Below are 19,417 nucleotides of genomic sequence, written 5' to 3'. Positions count from 1 at the left end.
AACGCTATGAAAGACTCATTTCCGACCCTATAAACCATATATATTCTGGATCAGCATCAACAGGGGAATCTTTCTAGGCACTTAGTAAAGAAACTAAATTTTTATAAATTTTTTCCAAATTTTACAAGGGGTTACATCGTTCAAATTGTTAAAAATTTATGAAAAAATTAAATTTTTTAACATTATGAACTGAGCTTGCAAATTTATTAACCATACAAAAACTAACATAGGGCAGCTTTCCGAATTAAATTTAATGCATTTTTGGCTTAGTTATGAGATTTTTAGACTTTGATTTAACGGAAAAATGGTCATAGAGTTTAGTTATGATCGATTTCTTATTCGATCTCATAATTAAAATGCAAACTGCAAGGCTATAGAGGATGGTTTTCTATCTTGATATTGGTAAATTTTCTTAAACAAATAAGAAATATAATTTTAATTACAAAGTTTACTTTATGAACAAATACGAATAATTATTTAATATGCTCGCGATTTTAGTTAACAACTAAAGTGAAGTGCAATTGTTAGTGGCTGCATAATGCAATAAGTCAGCTCCTGATTGAGCGACCTCCTTTCCGCAACGCCCACGAGCAGAGCCAGAGCCAGAGAGTCCCCACCTGCAACGTGTGCTGAAATTGGTGCCAACTGTCACAAGAAGATGGGGTCGCCACTCGTGGTGGAACAATGCGACGGGAATGGAAATGGAAATGGAAATGGGACTCCAACTGCAACTGCAACCTGGGACCGAGTTGAGTTGGCGTCCAACTGCCTGCCTTGGCCAGGCAATAATAATTCGCCAGTCATTGACAATGTCGGTGCCATAATGGCTCTCCACTGGCTCCCCAGTCCCACTGTTCTGCATGTCCTTCTCCCTACGGCTGTGCTGTCCTTTGCTGCACTGCGTCGTCCTCGTCCTGCGTCGTCGCTGACAAAAACGAAATGACAGAGGGCGCGCGCACACCCGACACCTACAATTGTCAGCGTCGTCTAAATGAATGAATTAAGTCAGCCATGTGACATAACTGCAATGGCCGGACTCGGGCCAAGGAGCGGAGGCCACTGCCAGGACATCAGCAGTGGCAGCAGCGCCTCCTGATCCTCCCCCATCGCCGGCACACAGCCACGTTGCACATTTGCCACATTGTTTTGTTGCTGTCAGTCGTTGATGTCATTTGTACCGTGTACCGTGGTCATTTCTCCTTTGATTCCTACACAAAAATTTAATCCACGATCTTGCCAAAATGCAAATGGACAATAAATTATTCATATTAAAGTTTTAAAAAGTATTAAAAATTAAATTAATATACAGTAAAATACAGGACACGGCTAGATCGCCTTGTTAATGCTGAACTAATATATTTACTTCATAGATTCGGAAATAGCATCTTCTTTACGTTGCAATATTCTGACTATAATTAGAATAACCTGCAAGGGTATAATAAAAAAGGGTTGATATATGCGCAAACCAAGTTAATTTCTTTTAAACCTATTTATTAATTGTTATTTTCTTTGATCCAATTATCCAAAAACGCCTTTTCAACACAAATTGAATCGAAACAGGAAGTGGTTAAGAAACGGGGACAGCTGACATTGACGCCATTGCCGAATTTCCTCTCTCGCCTAAAAATGGCAGAGAGAGAGAGAGAGTGACGCAGAGCGGCCCCTTCCGGCGGCCATTGCAAATCAGTTACTCCCGCGATCTACATATGTTAACTTACAGATCTGTTAATCTACTTTACTTTCTACATGCGAATTTTACCCCATGCATCTGTAAACATGTATAATGTTAACATGGGTCTGTTAAATTACAGGAGCCAACTGTTGCCATAACAGACGAAGGAATAGAAAGCAAAACGAAAAAAAATAGCGCGAACACCTGCACGCGTGCAGATCGGTCGGAAGAAAAAATTAAATTCCGGGAAAACTAGCAGCGGAAAAACCCTGGAAAGTGGTGGAATTGCTTGAGGACAGTGAGCTCCAGTAGTGGAAAGTGTTGGTGAAGTGGGGGAAAGCCTGAAACAGCCACAATACAAAAGCCGGGCCGCTGCCGTTTTTTTTTCCCCTTGTGGGTGCATGTGTGTATATGTAAATAGCCAAAGATCAGTGCATTTTCCTCGGCCAGTTAATTTGGTTGGTTTTTTTGTATGTGCAAGTGCTACAAATGTGAAGAAAATGCAAAGAAATGTACCATAACCTTCAAATAACGCTTTATATATATTTTTTTTGTGTTTGTGTCTTCGTCTGCTAATTCGCCGTTGGGATCTGCTGCAGCAACAAGTGTGAACGAGTGAGTGAAACAAAACTATATTCTTTTGGTGATTTTTTCCTTTTCTTGTTCTTGTTGTGAAAGCGCCGTTAGTGGCTCGGTTTGTTTTGCCTCTTGAAAGTAGAACCTAAGAGTGAGAGAGATATCTTAACGGAATACGATACGCTCTTCTGCTTCTCTGTGTTTACATTTGGAAAGCTGCCTTTGTTTACCTTTTTTTGCTTGGCAATTTGTAAATTGGTGAAAAATGCTGGCGCAATTTAATAACGCTCAACTTATATTATTATTTACTTTAAGCCTTATATTTTATAAATTCTATAAATCGATTTTTATCAATATATTTATATGCCAAATTATTTGACAAATCAAAGCCTAGAAAACTCATAACTCAGTCAAAAATGCATTAAATTTAATTCGGAAAGCTTTCCTATGTTAGTTTTTATTAGGTTAATAAATTTGCATACTCAGTTTAAAATGTTAAAAAATTTAAATTTTATAAATTTTTAACAATTTTAACGATTTCGAAATTTCGAAAAAATTTACAAAAATGTTGTTTCTTTACTACATGTCTAGAAAGATTCGTCTGTTGATGCTGATCAAGAATATATATGATTTATAGGGTCGGAAATGACTCTTTCATAGCGTTTGAGGCTTCTGACTAAAATTAGAATACCATTTTAAACCGATATTTATCTATTTTTTTATATGACAGTTTTTTGGACAAATCTAAATTTTTAAATTTCCATACTCTGCCAAAAATGCATTAAATTTAATTCGGAAAGCCGTCCTATGTTTGTTTTTATGCGGTTAACAAATCTGCATACTCAGTTTAAAGTGTTAAAAAATTTAAATTTTTTGTCAAATTTGGACAATTTTAACGAGTAACCCCTTAAAAATTTTGAAAAAATTACATTTTTGCCGGACATGGCTTGATAGATTCCCCTGTTGATGCTGATCAGGAATATATATGGTTTATAGGGTCGGAAATGATTCCTTCACATCGTTTAAAGCTTCTGACTCGTATTATAATACCCAGCAAGGGTAAAAAAACCCGAAATTGTGAGAAATTTGTGTTTTTTATTATTTTGAATTGAAAATGAGGTGGAGACCAATGTGCATCGTGGTTGCTGGCCACTGCTGTTGTGATTACGTACTGCATTCGGTGCACAATGGACAGCGACGATGACAATGACGCCAGGACAAAGTTATATGGCACACACGTAGGGCAACTCCTCCAGTATACGCCCACGCCCACCTCCAAGCCCCCATCCTTAGCCGCCCTCCCCCATCCTAATTCCCATCCCTGTGCCCTTCGCCATCCAGCCTGGCCAAACGACTTTGGCGCAGGACAATGGCGGAATGCAAATGGCACACGGACGTGGGGATAGATGAACACGGCGCGAAAATTTATTTGCAACCATCGTTGGACTTGTGCAATCAGGCGGCTTGGAAGGTGAGGGGGGAAGTGAAGGCCGAGGCCGGATATGGGGCAGCACGTAGACACAGCCGCCGCCAACTTGCCCGGCAATTTGTGGCAGTGCAGAGGAGGCGGAGATTCGCCGCCCGCCAATTAAGCGTCTTCGCCTCCTCGCGGCCACTGGCTACTGGGTGCAGCAGAATCCTGGCGCACAGCTTCTGGCCAGTGTCCTGGCTGCCATTAAAACCGAGAAATGCCAGTGACGAAACGCAGGGCAAAGGAAAGTCACGAGCCGCGAACTGAATCCCGGCTAACAACATTCCTCCTATGGATTTGCTGTGCTCTTATTTTGTTGCACATTTCGCAACAAAGTTGCGCCACCAGCTAAGTGCCAGTACACAAAGAGAAAAGTGTAGTATACATTTTGGAATGGGATTTGGATTTCGTTCAATTAATCAGGATAACTTAAACATTAATGGGTCTAAAGAGATCGTCTATAAATTCATTAATAAGACAGCAAATTTTGATTTTTTCATCTGATACTTAAAAGGTATTATTTACTGTTTAGTAGAATTCAATTAAACAGCAGAATTTTTAAATAATAATATTTGATAACTAGATTTTTCTGAAATACATTTGCAAAGATATTATACACGAAAAGACTTAAAAAAAATAATTAAATCTATTACAATCTATTATAAATTTCTCACCAAATCTGCATTTAGTTTTTGAGGAGTGTGAAAAGCGTGGAAACTGTTTGCCAAAGTCACAAACTTTATGGCTCCATTGCTCCATCTCGGGGCTTTCAATTTCCTTTTTGCATTTTTATTGTTTAGCGGAATGTGTAAGGACATCTCGAGGCGACTCTAACCCGCTGCAATGGGCCAACAAGTGGATGTCCCTCCTTGCGGATGGAGGGGATGGGGATTGGGGTTGGGCCACTCTGGAAATACGTTGCTCGTTAACGGGATGATGGAGGCTGGAGGCTGGAGCTGGAGGAGAAAGTCTGGACTCTTTCGGACTGCTGCTGCCGCTGGTCTAATTTGCTAAATTGCCGCCGTCTGAGGCGCCTTCACCGAAAAGTTCACACCGTTTTTTGTTCACTTAATTAAAAAATATACGATTCCTCAGGTCGTTATAAATTAAGTAGATGATTTAATGTTCAGGACTTGGGTCTTAAATGCTGAATGAAATAAGGTTAACATACTTCAAACTTGGTTATATTATTTATGCGCTTTAGAAATAATGTTAATTGAAGTATGTGTTTTAAATCCATTAAATTCAACTTGATGATTTATTAAATGACATGAAATGGTTCTGAATGCGTGGTAATTAAAGTTAAGCTTCAAGCCAAATCCATTTGAGCCCGAGTTCCATTCACTTTATGACTGTTGGCAATTATATGTAGTTTAATATATTAATTACGCTTCCGTTGGCCGTGACAAATAAACTTGGCAATTAATTACATTAAAAGTTCAAAGAGCACAGCACATTTTGGGCTTTTGCTTTAAAGACACGAACTTTCTAAGGTTTGGGGCTTAAGTGTGAATATAAGAAACTGAAACTTGGTCTTATCCACTGCCTAAAGTTGTTCGAAAAATAAAAGAATCCCTTGCAAAACCCGTATGTGTATCCTGATTTTATAAAGTTTGTGATAAAGTTTTGCCCAGGAGTTTTAACGTCTTCTCTTCCTTGTACTTAATTTTCAGGTGCTTCTCTGTATACATACATATATGTGGGCACTTTACAAAGATAGGGAAATTCTGAAAAGCAAAAAATATAATGGAATATAATATATATATTTATATTTTTGTATATATTTATTTTAACAAAAATAATGAGGTAGTTTTTCAAAGCTGCCCAGGGTTTGATCAAATCTACCTTTGCCTTACTATTATCTCAATAGAACTAGTGATACAAAAATATGAAATGAAAAAGGGAAATTGTACAACAATTCCTTATTTTCATTTTTGTTTTGCCCCCTGATAAACCGTATATATACTTTGCAACATCAGCAATTTTTGTGCGACAGCAAAGAGTCCTTTAATCCCCGTAGACGGCTGTGGTGTGACCAGACCTACCGTTGACTTATCGTTATCGTGATGCTCAGTCGAGTGCTAAAAGCAATGCCACAACAAGAACACATACGCCCACGTTCACACGCACACACACACCCACACACACACATACACACACGCACTTGGCCAAGTGCAATGCAATATATCGCCGGCTTCTTCTAGCGTTGCAAACTGCCAATCCAATTAGTTTGGACAGTGTAAACAAGGAGCTTGAGCTCCTCTTGGATCCTGGTATCCTGGCATCCTCGCGTGTGGCCACCGGGCAATAAAAATGGAAACAGGACAAACAAAAAAAAAAAAAAAACAGCAACAATACCAAAGGGAAGTTACATCGTATAGCCGAAGTTTGTATGTCCTTGCAGGAAGCTATTTACATAGTTTACATTTAACCATGACAGTTTAAAGCTATAGTCGTCCGATTTAGTCAAGCTTAACTTATGTTCATATATATTTAAAGTGTTACAAATTTAAGACTTTCCGAAAATTGGTGCCAATGTTACTGAATAACGAACCACAGAGGAGGGCTTTGCTAAATCTACTAGGTTGCAGATAGGCAAACTGTTTTGCAAATCTAATAATGTTTTCAGAGAGGGTATAACAACAAAAATATTGTCTTAAGCAATCGTAACCATTGCTGGCAATTACTCTACAGGAAATATAGCGTTTAGCTTTAATAAAAATGGAACTTAACCTTAAACAAAAAAAGCTAAACAAATTCTTTTTATTAATTATTAAGAAGAACATTATCTTAATTTAGATTTTTTTTAAATATTTATTATTGCAAAATTCCGATTCTTACTTATATTGCAGAGGATTAATTTTATTTATAAGCTTAAAAAGCAGTGAAGGAGTTATTTCCGACCCTATAAACCATATATATTCTTGATCAGCATCAACAGGAGAATCGTTCTGGGCATTTAGTAAAGAAACAAAATTTTTGTACATTTTTTCGAAATTTTATAAGGGGTTACATCGTTAAAATTGTTAAAAATTTAAAAAATTTGAATTTTTTAACATTTGAAACTGAGTATGCAGATTTATAAACCTAATAAAAACTAATATAGGACAGCTTTCCGAATGGAAATTAAGATTTTTTTGACTGAGTTATGAGTTTTTTTGGACTTTGAAAATATCAATAAATATCGATCTAAGGAGTGCTATTATTTTAAGTTTATGTTAATTGTGATCTATTTCCAATTTTATCCTTTAATTTAATTGCAAACTGCAAGGTTATATAAACTTTAGCCTCCAGATTTAGTTTCCTTTCTTGTTTAAGCTATTATACTTAAAAAAAGATATCAATTAAATTTCACCTTAAAAAGAAAGCTAGATTGGGCGGTAAATAAGCGATTCTGGTAACACTGGCAGTAGGAAAAGCCAGCGATCCGGGACTCAGACACAGGACACACACACACACCCAGAGGGAGAGAAAGGGGGAGAAAGCGATAGGGACAGGGACAGGGACTGGGACAGGCTGGCTGACTGGCTGGCCATTGGACGCCCCCAGGCCTCAGGATGTGGGACTAGAAATAACATTTTTATTTTTCCCGTATTCTCTCTGTCTCTTAACTATTTATGAGGTCGAGTTGTTTGTGCAGTTTGATTATTTTGCTGGCAGCAGGAGCAACGGTAACCGGTGACTTTTCATAATTCAACATTTCGGCTGACTCACTTGCACAAACACACACGTGCAATAAGGTTGCCATATCGAGACAGGAGAGAGAGAAAGTAAAACAACGGTAGATCGCACAGGGAGTTGCCTCAATTAGTGATGGGAGAATATCGATAGTAAAACTTTAGTTACTTACTTAAATTTTAGATAAATTAATCGATTACTATGATCAGAATTATAAAAGGTGACTTTGTACGACTTTATACATCTTCTCTATCATCATTTGTTAAGTAGATCCAGCTATGCAACAAAAGAAGTTATTCATAGTTGCAAAATATTGCAGATAACTAACCAAATAATGCACACAATTTATTGATATTATTATCAGTGCTTGATCCATTTCTAGGATGTAGATCGATTGGTAAGCTTTGGAAAATGTATCCAAACCTGTGCCTCTTTCTTTTTTTTTCAATTAAAAATTGCTTACTGCTGCCGCCCTGCTGGGCAATGAAATATAAAAAAAGTAAGGGGAGATGCAGCCGGCCATAAATGAAATTGATTTTATTTGTATAAATTGAAATTGGTTTCAACACAGTCGGCCAGAATCTGGAGCTGGAGCTTATGAATAAAATGCAAAAATTGCAATAACAATAACGAGAGCGAACGAGGTAATGGCTGAGGAGACAGGAGAGTGAAAGGGAAAACCGACGATGATGGTAGAAATATCTGAAAACAGTAAAAGTTCCATAAATGCTTTCATATTTTGTTTCTCTTTAAAACGATAGAAATACGAGGCAAGAAATGTCTTAGCTAATACAATTTTTTTATTGCTAGTTTAGGGAATTCTTTATGTTAATATTAACATTCGCTTATGAGAATATTTACTGTCATAGTCGAGGGGGAAAAAACCGCAGGATCAAGGATATGGCCTGGAATGGAATGGGATTTGTGGTTGTTGCTGCTGCAAAAGCATTTTATTGTGGCCATCGAGGAAGCTGTTGTTAACTGTTGCCGATGACGACTATAATGGCGACGATGATGATAATGATGATGATGATGATGTTGTGTGTGTTGGGGGTATGCAGGCTGATGATGAAGAAGGAGCAGCTGCTGCTGCAGCCGCACAAGGCGATGCACGTGGCACGTCGTCGTCGTCGTCGTCGTCATCGTCGTCCCTCGTCCGTTGCCAGCTTTAATTAAAAAGTTACCTGGCAAAAATGTTTTAGCTATTTTGCCTGGCAGCAATGGCAATGCAACCTGAACCCACCAGCAACCTGCAACCCCTGATCCCTGGATGTACTCCCGCCTCGCATACCTCCTGACCTGAACCCTGAACCGAGCTCCTAACCGAGCTGCCAGTCAACGCTTCTTTGGCTGCTCCTGCTCCTGCTGCTACTGCTCCTGCTGCTGCTGCTGCGGTGCAAGCAAAACTTTCTATTGGATTCCCATACCTGTGCCTGTGCCCCGCAGCAGCTCCCCGCCTCACTTGTTACCAATTGATTCCCGGGAAACAGCAGTAGCAGGTATCGATATCCCGTGTAAACTTCGATTGACAGCCCGGAGCGTGGAATCGGATTGGAAGCGGAAACGGAAACGGAAGCGGCAGCGGTAGCGGAGGTCTGGTAACGACTGCTCCTCAATTGGATTGGACTTGCGGGGGTCCCGGCGCATTGGTTTTTGTTTCTATTTCGGAATAGGAATCGGAATGAGTTTTGAGGTTTATGCGATACAATTAATTCGATTTGATAACTAAAGGAAATGTACAAATATTTAAGGTTTCGGGAGAGCTATGTGGTATGCCCAAAAATGTATGCTATACTTTTTGAATGGACCATTTATAAAAGTTCAGCAAGCAATTTATGTAAATATCAATGTATAGAATTTAGAAAAACAATGATTATTTTAAAATAAAATTTTCCAGTTATTTGCTAATAGTTCATTTAAAAACTCTATACCAAAACTATTAAATTAAATCTCTTACTTAAGAGTTGTATAATAACTTTAATGTTATTTGCAAGCCTTAAAATATTTATTGTTTAAATATATATATATATTTATTGTTTAAATATGATGTATATCCATATACATATATAACATATTTATCCAACTTTAATGGAAATATCCTTTAACTATTGCTTCTGCCTAGACTAAAAGACATCGTTAACTTTCGGCATCTTTTTATGTGGCAATGTTATTAAAAAATATATGACAAATATTAAAATAGCAGGGAAATAATCATGAATTTTATAGCATAAACGCGGTATTTGCCAGGGAATGTCACTTAGCACATAGCCCAGGCCATCTCCTATATATACATATATATTCAACGGCGAATAGCCCCCGCTTAGGAAATATTGCATTTGAATGAAGTTCCCATGGCTCCCGCGGGATTGGGACTGAAACAGGGACTCCGGGTGGGACCGAAGGCCTCTGGGGTCCTATTTTCCAGGTTGGCAAAAAGATTCGGGGAATGGAGACCGTACCTATGTAGCTACTCAAGGCGATGGAGAATTTTTTTAATGATGTTACTTTCAGGAGAGCTCTCAAATCGTTTGAATACAAATTGTTCGCTGTCTCCTCTCACTCTGGCTCTGCCTCTCTCTCCTGTCTCTGTCTCTTTCCACCGTATTTCCCAGAATGTATTCATGAATTCTTTATCTCCATCTTGCTTGCTTTGCCAGTTGGCAAGTTGTGAAAGTGAAATGCGAGACATGTTCCCCGAAAATCCTTGAGGCTGTGGGGTATTCCGAGGTGGCCATTGTCAATGAACCCAAAAGTTATCTCAGCTATGCAAAATATACGCAAACTGCACGAGCTATGCACACTCGACCAAAATTAAAAAATAAAATAAGATAAACGCAAATATATAGGGGATACACTTGTTGGCATATTTAAGAGGACTTACTAAGAAAGTTAGTCTTACATTAATGATTTAATGAAGGCAAGTTTAATTTGGATCGTAGAAGTACTGGAGGGATATTACACAGGTATAAATAAATTATGATTACTTTTGAAAATGAGATAATATAATAGAAAATATAACTAAGCTTTCAATAACAGAAAAGAGAAAATATGAATATATTGGTATATGAATGAACATTTTTAAATAAACAATAAATTTAATTTTAGGACATACAATAAAGGCATTTTAAGGAAAATTAATTGTAATACACAATTTCTTATTAAGAATGTGTAGCAATTAAGAAAACTATTTCTCGCAGTGCTCACACACTGGGCCAACGACGAACGACAGCCCCCCAATTTGAGGTATCGAAGGAATGTCGGGGTCATGTCAGGCTCTGCTCTGGCGCCTCTTCCACCTTCTCTTGCCACCAGGTGACATAACATTCTCCGTGCGGAATGCAGCTCCGTATCCGGACGAGTGTGGCAGGAGCTTGGCTGTGTTTGTTGCGTGAAGCCGCGGGATGCGAGCCAAACAGGCCCGGGGATCAATCTCAATTACCTCGCCAAGGGGAAGCAGTTCAAGTTTGAGCTGCTCGGCTTGAGGTCGCTTATGAAACTAACTTGGCCAGAGAGAACTTGGCATCGAATTTGGCATATATACCACTGCAGCAGAAGCAGAAGCAGGAGTAGGAGCAGGGGCAGGGGGAGCAACAGCACCCACGACTCGAAGTTCAAGTTTGAGTGGTTCACTTGTGGCAGGGACTTTGATGCGAGTTGGTTGGCCCTGCTAAGAGCTCCAAGCAATTACTAGCTTGGTTGCTTTAAACTACTACGACTATTTACAAATTTATTCGTATTTATATTATTTAAATTGTTATTAAAAGTTCCTTTTTTGAATAAGAGCATTATAGATTTCGATAATATCTTTTAAACGAGAAAAAAGTCGAAAAAACAATCCCATAACTCAGCCAAAAATGCATTAATTTTAATTCGGAAAGCTGTCTTATGTTAGTTTTTCAAAGGATAATAAATCTACGTACTCAGTTTAAAATGTTAAAAAATTCAAATTTTTATCAATTTTTACGATGTAACCCCTTGTAAAGTTTGGAAAAAATTTATAAAAATTTTGTTTCTTTACTAAATGCCTAGAAAGATTCGCCTGTTGATGCTGATCAAGAATATATATGGTTTATAGGGTCGGAAATGAGTCTTTCATAGCGTTTGAGGCTTCTGACTAAAATTAGAATACGATTTTTTAACCGATATTTATATATTTAATAAAATGAACATTTTCGATAAATTGACATCTTAAAAATCCCATAACTCAACCAAAAATGCATTAATTTTTATGTTAGTTTTTCAAAGAATAATAAATCTGCTTACTCAATTTAAAATGTAAAAAAATTCAAATTTTTATAAATTTTTACGATGTAACCCCTTGTAAAGTTTAGAAAAAATTTATAAAAATTTTGTTTCTTTACTAAATGCCTAGAAAGATTCGCCTGTTGATGCTGATCAAGAATATATATGGTTTATATGGTCAAAAATGAGTCCTTCATAGCGTTTGAGGCTTCTGACTAAAATTAGAATACCATTTTTTAACCGATATTTATATATTTAATAAAATGAAAATTTTCGATAAATTGACTTTTTTAAAATCTCATAACTCAGCCAAAAATGCATTAATTTTAATTCGGAAAGCTGTCTTATGTTAGTTTTTCAAAGGATAATAAATCTACGTACTCAGTTTAAAATGTTAAAAATTTAAATTTTATGTCAAATTTTTATCAATTTTTACGATGTAACCCCTTGTAAATTTTGGAAAAAATTTATAAAAATTTTGTTTTTTTACTAAGTGCCTAGAAAGATTCCCCTGTTGATGCTGATCAAGAATATATATGGTTTATAGGGTCGGAAATGAGTCTACCATAGCGTTTGAGGCTTCTGACTAAAATTAGAATACCATTTTTTAACCGATATTTATATATTTAATAAAATGAAAATATTCGACAAACTAAAGTTTTAAAAATCCCATAACTCAGCCAAAAATTCGTTAATTTTAATTCGGAAAGCTGTCTTATGTTAGTTTTTCGAAGAATAATAAATCTACGTACTCAGTTTAAAATGTTAAAAAATTTAAGTTTTTATCAATTTTTACGATGTAACCCCTTGTAAAACTTGGAAAAAATTTATAAAAATTTTGTTTCTTTACTAAGTGCCTAGAAAGATTCCCCTGTTGATGCTGATCAAGAATATATATGGTTTATAGGGTCGGAAATGAGTCTACCATAGCGTTTAAGGCTTCTGACTAAAATTAGAATACCATTTTTTAACCGATATTTATATATTTAATAAAATGAAAATATTCGACAAACTAAAGTTTTAAAAATCCCATAACTCAGCCAAAAATTCGTTAATTTTAATTCGGAAAGCTGTCTTATGTTAGTTTTTCGAAGAATAATAAATCTGCTTACTCAGTTTAAAATGTAAAAAAATCAAATCAAAATCAATTTTTAACGATGTAACCCCTTGTAAAATTTGGAAAAAAAATTCCCTATATATTTATTGATTTCAAATCGAAAAAATTTATTCCTAAACCATTTATCGAATTTAATAAGGGTCACACTACGTGGCGAATTCAAAGCAACGTTGCACTTAAAACACGAATGATGCAGATGTCCCTGAATCGTGCGTCGTTTATACATATTTGCCATTAATCAGGAATATCCATTTACATGTGATGAACTTTATCCCTTAACCTGTTTACATGCAAATTACTTGCTGCTCACTTTGTGTTTCATGGAGAAATTCGCTTGCGTACAAACAGATGCACAGAATGCACCAAATAACCATGCTACAGGCGGGCTTCCATATAACGATTTTTAAAGAATAATAATAAATTATTAAAAAGCAGAAGAAATGATCAATAATTCAGATAAATACTTGTTTTTCTGAATCTCTCTGAATTTACTTTCGAAATTCGTTTCGGAAGTTCACCAAAAATATAGCATACTTTTTTGCGAATGTTTCGCAAACTAAATAAAGGAAAGTTTTTAGTTAGAGAATCACAACTGTATGTATGTACGTATGCCGTACTGTATAAATAATTGAGATCCTGACAATGCAAGCGTTGCGATGCATTTTTCATATTTACAGTTACCTGGCGCAAGCGAGACGGCACGAGTTGGTTGACACGGCATACTTACGGGTTAAATAATATCAAGCATATGCAATTGCCATTACATCCTTGTAATTGCCAAAATAATGGGAATTATGCGTACGGCCAGTGTAAGTACGGGGTAAAGTCAAACAAGTAGGAGGCATGGCAGTCGCACAACCCTTACGGACAGACGGACGGACGGACAGACAGACGGACAGACGGACGGACGGACGGGTAGTTAATTGAGCTGTTGGCTGGCTTACAATTCAAATTGTTGGCTTTGTTGTTGGCGTCATTAATGCGAGTGTTGGCACTTTCGCACGCACCTCTCGCTCCCACTTGCCCTTTTTCGTCCTGCCTTCCTCCTGGCTTTCTCTCTTTCACTCATTCTGTGTCTCGCGCCAAAGTTTGCTGGTAAACACATTCATAAAGCAAATATGCAAACACTGGCACACGCACACTCACAGTGGAGGTCAAAGAAATAGAAGCGTCAGAAGTGTTGCTAATTTAATTTTGAATTTATTTTTGAGTTTTCTGTGTGGAATGAAATGTTATTTAAATAAATACTATTTAAATGTATTACTATTTAAATTCATTACTATTTAGGTAATCAAGTATACTAAATTAATAAAACGCATGTGTATTTATGAAACCTAATTTATCAACTGAAATCAGAATAAGTATGCTTAAAAGAGGCACTTAAAGTTATTAAATATTAAGCTCAAATTAAGCTTGAAACTAGTATTTTGAATGCCACTGTTTCGAAACACACGCACACGTGTGTGCCAGTGATGCTCATGTCGATGGCATCAGACATATGCTAAACGAGCCGAAGCCGCTCCCCCCCCCCTCTCGCTGACGCTACTCTCTCCCACCGCTCATTCTCCATTTTGCACTCCCTACAACCCTACCTTTCACTCTCCCACTCACACACACACACACATACACTACACAGCAACGAAGCCGCTGCCGAAGCCGGAGCCGAAGGCAGCCGTGCCCTCGGCTGGTGGAGTGTATAAAAGCCGGTGCTGACTGCGCGGTCGGCTGCATTCTGCTTTCGGCCTTGCCAAGGACGGTCTCTCTCTAATTTTCGGCTCGTTTCCGGTTTCGCAGACTCCGGCAGTTTCCTGTCGCGCGGTAAAAAGCGCGCGCAAAAACAAAAAGCCAACTAACGGGACAAAAGTCGCGCGCGACTCGTAAGCTTGTTTACTTTGCCATTATAAATCCGGCGGGCGCTTTGTTTGTGTTGATGTTGGTAACTCTTGTGATTCCCCCTAATTCTTTTTTCCCTTCTTTTTTTTTTTTTTTTTGTTTTTACCCGTGCTCCACATTTCTGCGTTATTGTTGTTGTTTTTTTTCCAGTGTTGTTTTTGTCGTTGTTCAAACAGTGGCCAAGAAATAACAGGAACAAAAGCTAGTAAAACAAACGGGAATTGGCGAAACGGAAGCGTAAAAGGAAAAGTGTTGCATTTCCCGTCGCTTCAGCGGGCGGTGTTGTTATTGTCGTTGTTGCCTGTAGCTTCAGTATCTCCATTATCGTTAGCATCTTCTTTGGGGCCACAACGAGATGGCCGCAGGTGTTGCTGACAGCCCTCTACCCTTCGCTAACTCCGCTATCTGTTTATAACAAAAAAAAAAAAAGGGAACAGTAAAACTTCGCCAAGTGAAACTCCATTTAAAAAGGAAATACTTCACTTTTAAAGATAATGCGGTCACCCTTACCCTACCTTAAATAAAACATTCAAAATATAATGCTTGACTTTAAATTCAAGCTAGAAATTGAATACTTTATAATTTTTCAGATTTAAATAGTTATTTTATACTTTTTAAATTCAGTTCTTGTTGTTTCTACAATATCTTCAGTGTAAACATTGTATTTATATTTAAATTCCTCATATTTTGGAAACTAATATGAAATATTTTTGACTCAATTTGAATTATTCATTATTAATTTGGTCTCAAAACTTTTTCCCAGACAAAAATGCGAATGTTGGTAATATATTCAATCAGAAAAATCATGATTTGTGCTTATTCAAAGTTTAAAAACATGTTTCCTTAACTTATTCATAAAGTTGCTATACAACTATATATTTGTATATGGATTCCCTTTAGGGAATGGCAACTGTAACTGAAATAAACAGATAACAGATCCTAGCGAAAAGGCTAGGGGGCAATGAGATATAGAGCAGAACCTCCTGTCGATACCCGAAATGGGCATCATAAAATCATTTAATTGATGATTTAGTGCAGTTCGTGATATCAATATAAAATTCACTTTTATCTTTGCTCTGTTCTTTTTTTTATTTTTTGTTGTACAAGCATATTTTCCAGAAGTACATAATGGAAGGGGTGGGTGGGAAGAGGGGTCGCCGCACCTGCGTTAAACATTTATGTTTTTTAGCACTTTTTGCTGTCAATTTGACACTCCTCCTGCACTTAACAAATGCAAAGTGGAGAAGCTCGTAAAACGTTGTTTGTGGAAACTCGAGAAATAAAATTAAAAGCACGTCCAAAAGGCATTTCTTTAAAATATTTGATGGCCACGATAAAAGCTATAGCTTGCTATTATATATATTTTCTCCCTGTCGATCGTTTTCAAAATTGAAAGTTTGTTCTGGAGGCGCTAGAAATGAACAAATCAAAATGGAAATTGCATTCTCTATTCCACAGTTGGAAAAATACAACAAAAAAACTTTAACAGAACTTTGCAAGTTCGCTTGAAAAAAAAGAAAGAAAAAAGGGAATTTAAGTACTTTGCCAAAGTATTTCAGCGTGTGGCTGCGCTGCGCTGAATGAAACTTTTGGCACAAAGCGTTTGAAATTTCATTTTAATTCGTTTTCAATTTGGTCTAACCAACCGCAGGGCCAGACTTAATGCCTCGAGGATTGCTTAACTCATGCCCGAGTTGACAGCAAATACGCAGATCCCCCGCAACGCGATTAAACTTGGCACGTCTCCGTCTCCGGCTCCGGCTCCGTCTCCGGCTCCGGCTCCGTCTCCGGCTCCGGCTCCCGTCTCCGGCTCCGTCTCCGGCGGTTTGTCTGCTTGGATTTGTTGGGTTTCGGGTTTCGGGTTTGGGTTTGAGTTAAGGTTTCGGGTTTCAGGTTTCTGCCTTGGCGGCTCCTTGGATATTTATTGGCCCAAAAAAGTTCATTCACAGCAGCTAATTTGGCGGATGCCCAAAACCACCAACACACCAACACCTGGCAAATAATTAATTATTGACAATATTAGATGGTATCGGGATGAAATTGACTTTATAACTTAATAGTTGGCTTCCATCTTACATTATTCATAGCCAAAAGGCTAAACTTTAATTAGTGCATGTAGTAATAAATATCAGGCATCAAATATGTATTTCATTTTGAAATTTGTAATTAATATTTTCGCTTGTCGCAATGTCAAAGCAATCAGAGACGATAAACCCAACATCGTTTGACCGGTTATCTATAATATATGTAACATATCATATAAATATGTTTATATATATACCACACACTGGCCACTGTGTCAAAGGATTCTAATTCCCAAAATCCTCTTACTGCCACGTGCAGGGATAAAATATATACATATAAGAGAAAAAGTACATTTTATTCTGCATAAATTCTTGCCAAAACAAAAAATTCCCATGATCAATCTTTTTTTTCTCTCTATTTTCTTTTCCCGGAAAGACTTTAGACTTTAGTTTTTAGTTTCTTCTGCGGGAATCCCCCTAGATTTTCGGTGGCAAGTTTGCAACTTGATACTATTACTTTTACTTCTTCGGCAAGTGGAAGTTGCGTTGACTTGGTAAAAGTGAACCGCAAACTGATTAATGCCATTTATGCCGCGACAAATCCCCCATTATACACCGCGCTTGCCAAGGCCGAAAACGTGTTCCAGGGGGGTTGGAGGAGTGGTGGTGGGAGTTGCACGTTGATGCTGGCACGTTGTAAACTTTCCTTACTCATTTTATTTTATTTTTTATTCTTTTTTTTGGTAATAAGTTGAAGGATGTACGCCGCAGCGTAATCGTAAAATGCCGCCATGGAATTGTTAATGCAGGCGGTTCCGTGAAATTTGCCTCACGGCCATCGAAAGAAAGCCTCCCAAAATAAGATATCAGAAAAACTCCGCCTCCCGCCCCACCAGAAACCGTCAAAAAACCACCCAATATAACCAACACACCCACATTTATCCATCAGAAATGATGGGAGGAGACCCACTCTCACTCCCCATGGCGGCGGATAAATTTGTCATGTAAATACAATACAATGAACGTGTAAACATTTATTATGTGCTTACATTTCTCTGCTTGTTGTTGTCAATGCTCAAATCTGTCAATTGTCTGATTTAAATTGTACACGGATTTGTTTTATTATACTCCTCTACACCCGCAGCGAATGGCCGGAAACTTGGGGTATGTTCAGAAAAGTCAAAATAGGGATTTGACTTGCAAAACTATAAGAATTTTTGAACAGGAAAAAAGTGTTTTAGTAATGAAACTAGGACTTATTACTACTTATGTTATTAATAGAAAGTTTGCAATTAAATTAAAGAGATGTATTGGAAGATCTTTAAAGGATTTTCTGCTAGCTTGGTTTCTTCTAAGGAGACTTTAACAAATAAACTTTCTTAAATACTTTAATTATTAGGAAGAAGGGTATCTCCTAATCGACACATTTTAAATGAAAGCTCTTTCTCCCTTTCCCTTTCACACTCTTTCCATCTCTCTCTCTCTCTGGTTTATATATTTCTTTCAATTCCCCTTGAAGAGTGTATATTTTTTTTATGTGTATGTGTGTATTTGTGAACGAACGAACACATCAGCGATTTGATTTCAAAATAAATTGGTTTTTCCTATCACTGATTTTGCACACAGCATTCGGCAACAAACGACAGGCAAAGAGTATTGAAAGCGATTAGCGATTAACGATAAGCGATAACCAACCAAAAGACACAGATAACCGATCGGAAAACCAAGGACTGCTTAAAATGCTGAAAATGCGAATGCAGTTGAGCAGTCAAGATGACGGGCTCCATCGCTCCCTGGGACTCCGCCAGAAACCACAGCAGCAGCATCAGCAGGAGAAGGAGCCGGAGCAGGAGCAACAACAGGCTTATCATCATCGTCGTCGCCATCAGGAGCAGCGGCCGAAACAAAAACAAGTGCTCCAAGGACGTTCCCCGGCAGTGTTGCCAGTGATGCTGCTCCTGCTCCTGGCCACACTTCTCACGCGTCCACTTAGCGTCTTCTCCAATCGTGAGTACAAACTTTGGGTTTTATTATTCTTGAATACAGTAAAATATTATTAACTAAGATACTTAGTTTGAAGAAAACTTATAAAATGTCTCATTTTCTATCTGCTTCTGTGATTTAAGATGATATGATATTGAGCAATATAGTTCCTTACTTTACCAACTTTCATAGGGAATGTAGAAGTTCTGGGACGGCATAATAATTTAATTAAATATTAAATTCATCAAATATCAGCTAGATCACCTTTAGAAATTCTTATTATTCACTTGTCCCTCGGCAATATGTTAAAATATTTGAATAACGAAATGAAATATTAAATTTCTCAAATTTCGATAATTAAATTTTACACAATTACCTTTTCGATTACATCGATAGATCGATTTAAATTCGATAGACTACCCAAAATTGCTATCCTTCACGTGCCCATCTCCCATACGCAAATGCATAGGCAGGATTCCGGGCAAGTTGAGCCGCTTGTTTGCCAGCTTGTTTATAAAGCTGTCCGTCTGTCCGTCTGTCCGTCCGTCTCTCTGTCCGTCTGAGTGAGTGAGTGAGTAAGTGAGTGTCTGTTCTCGTACCCATCATGCCCGTGTCTGTGTCTGTGTCGGTGTCGGTGTGTACGGGTAATTGCGTATGTGTGACTCCGGGAAAAGAGTGACTGTGTGTGCGTGCATGTGGAAGCATGCGTGGGGCATTAAGTTATCAAGTGGAGCGATGGCAATGGCATCGCCGCCAACGAA

General features: G+C 37.7%; 1 protein-coding gene across 4 annotated transcripts; it reads left to right on the top strand.

The window, feature by feature from the left end:
- Window positions 1-2,212: 2,212 nt before the first annotated feature.
- Tbh (Tyramine beta hydroxylase) lies at window positions 2,213-18,929 on the top strand. Of its 4 annotated transcripts, none has more exons than XM_086837945.1 (2): window positions 2,213-2,287; window positions 18,300-18,929. In XM_086837945.1, exon 2 carries the CDS (start codon window positions 18,413-18,415, stop codon window positions 18,731-18,733), a length of 321 nt encoding a protein of 106 aa, XP_086694071.1. In that variant the 5' UTR covers window positions 2,213-2,287; window positions 18,300-18,412; the 3' UTR covers window positions 18,734-18,929. The 4 variants fall into 4 exon arrangements, with proteins under 4 accessions (XP_086694071.1, XP_086694067.1, XP_086694068.1 ...); XM_086837941.1 differs by lacking the exon at window positions 2,213-2,287 and adding an exon at window positions 14,480-14,688; XM_086837942.1 differs by lacking the exon at window positions 2,213-2,287 and adding an exon at window positions 14,484-14,692.
- The last annotated feature ends 488 nt before the right edge of the window (window positions 18,930-19,417 follow it).

This window comes from Drosophila serrata, unplaced genomic scaffold, assembly GCF_035046125.1.
Source record: "Drosophila serrata isolate PLE 108 unplaced genomic scaffold, ASM3504612v1 contig_336, whole genome shotgun sequence".
NCBI classification, from domain to species: Eukaryota; Metazoa; Arthropoda; class Insecta; order Diptera; family Drosophilidae; genus Drosophila; species Drosophila serrata.
Note: the sequence above shows the minus strand (reverse complement) of the source record. Positions and strands in the feature narration are given on the sequence as shown.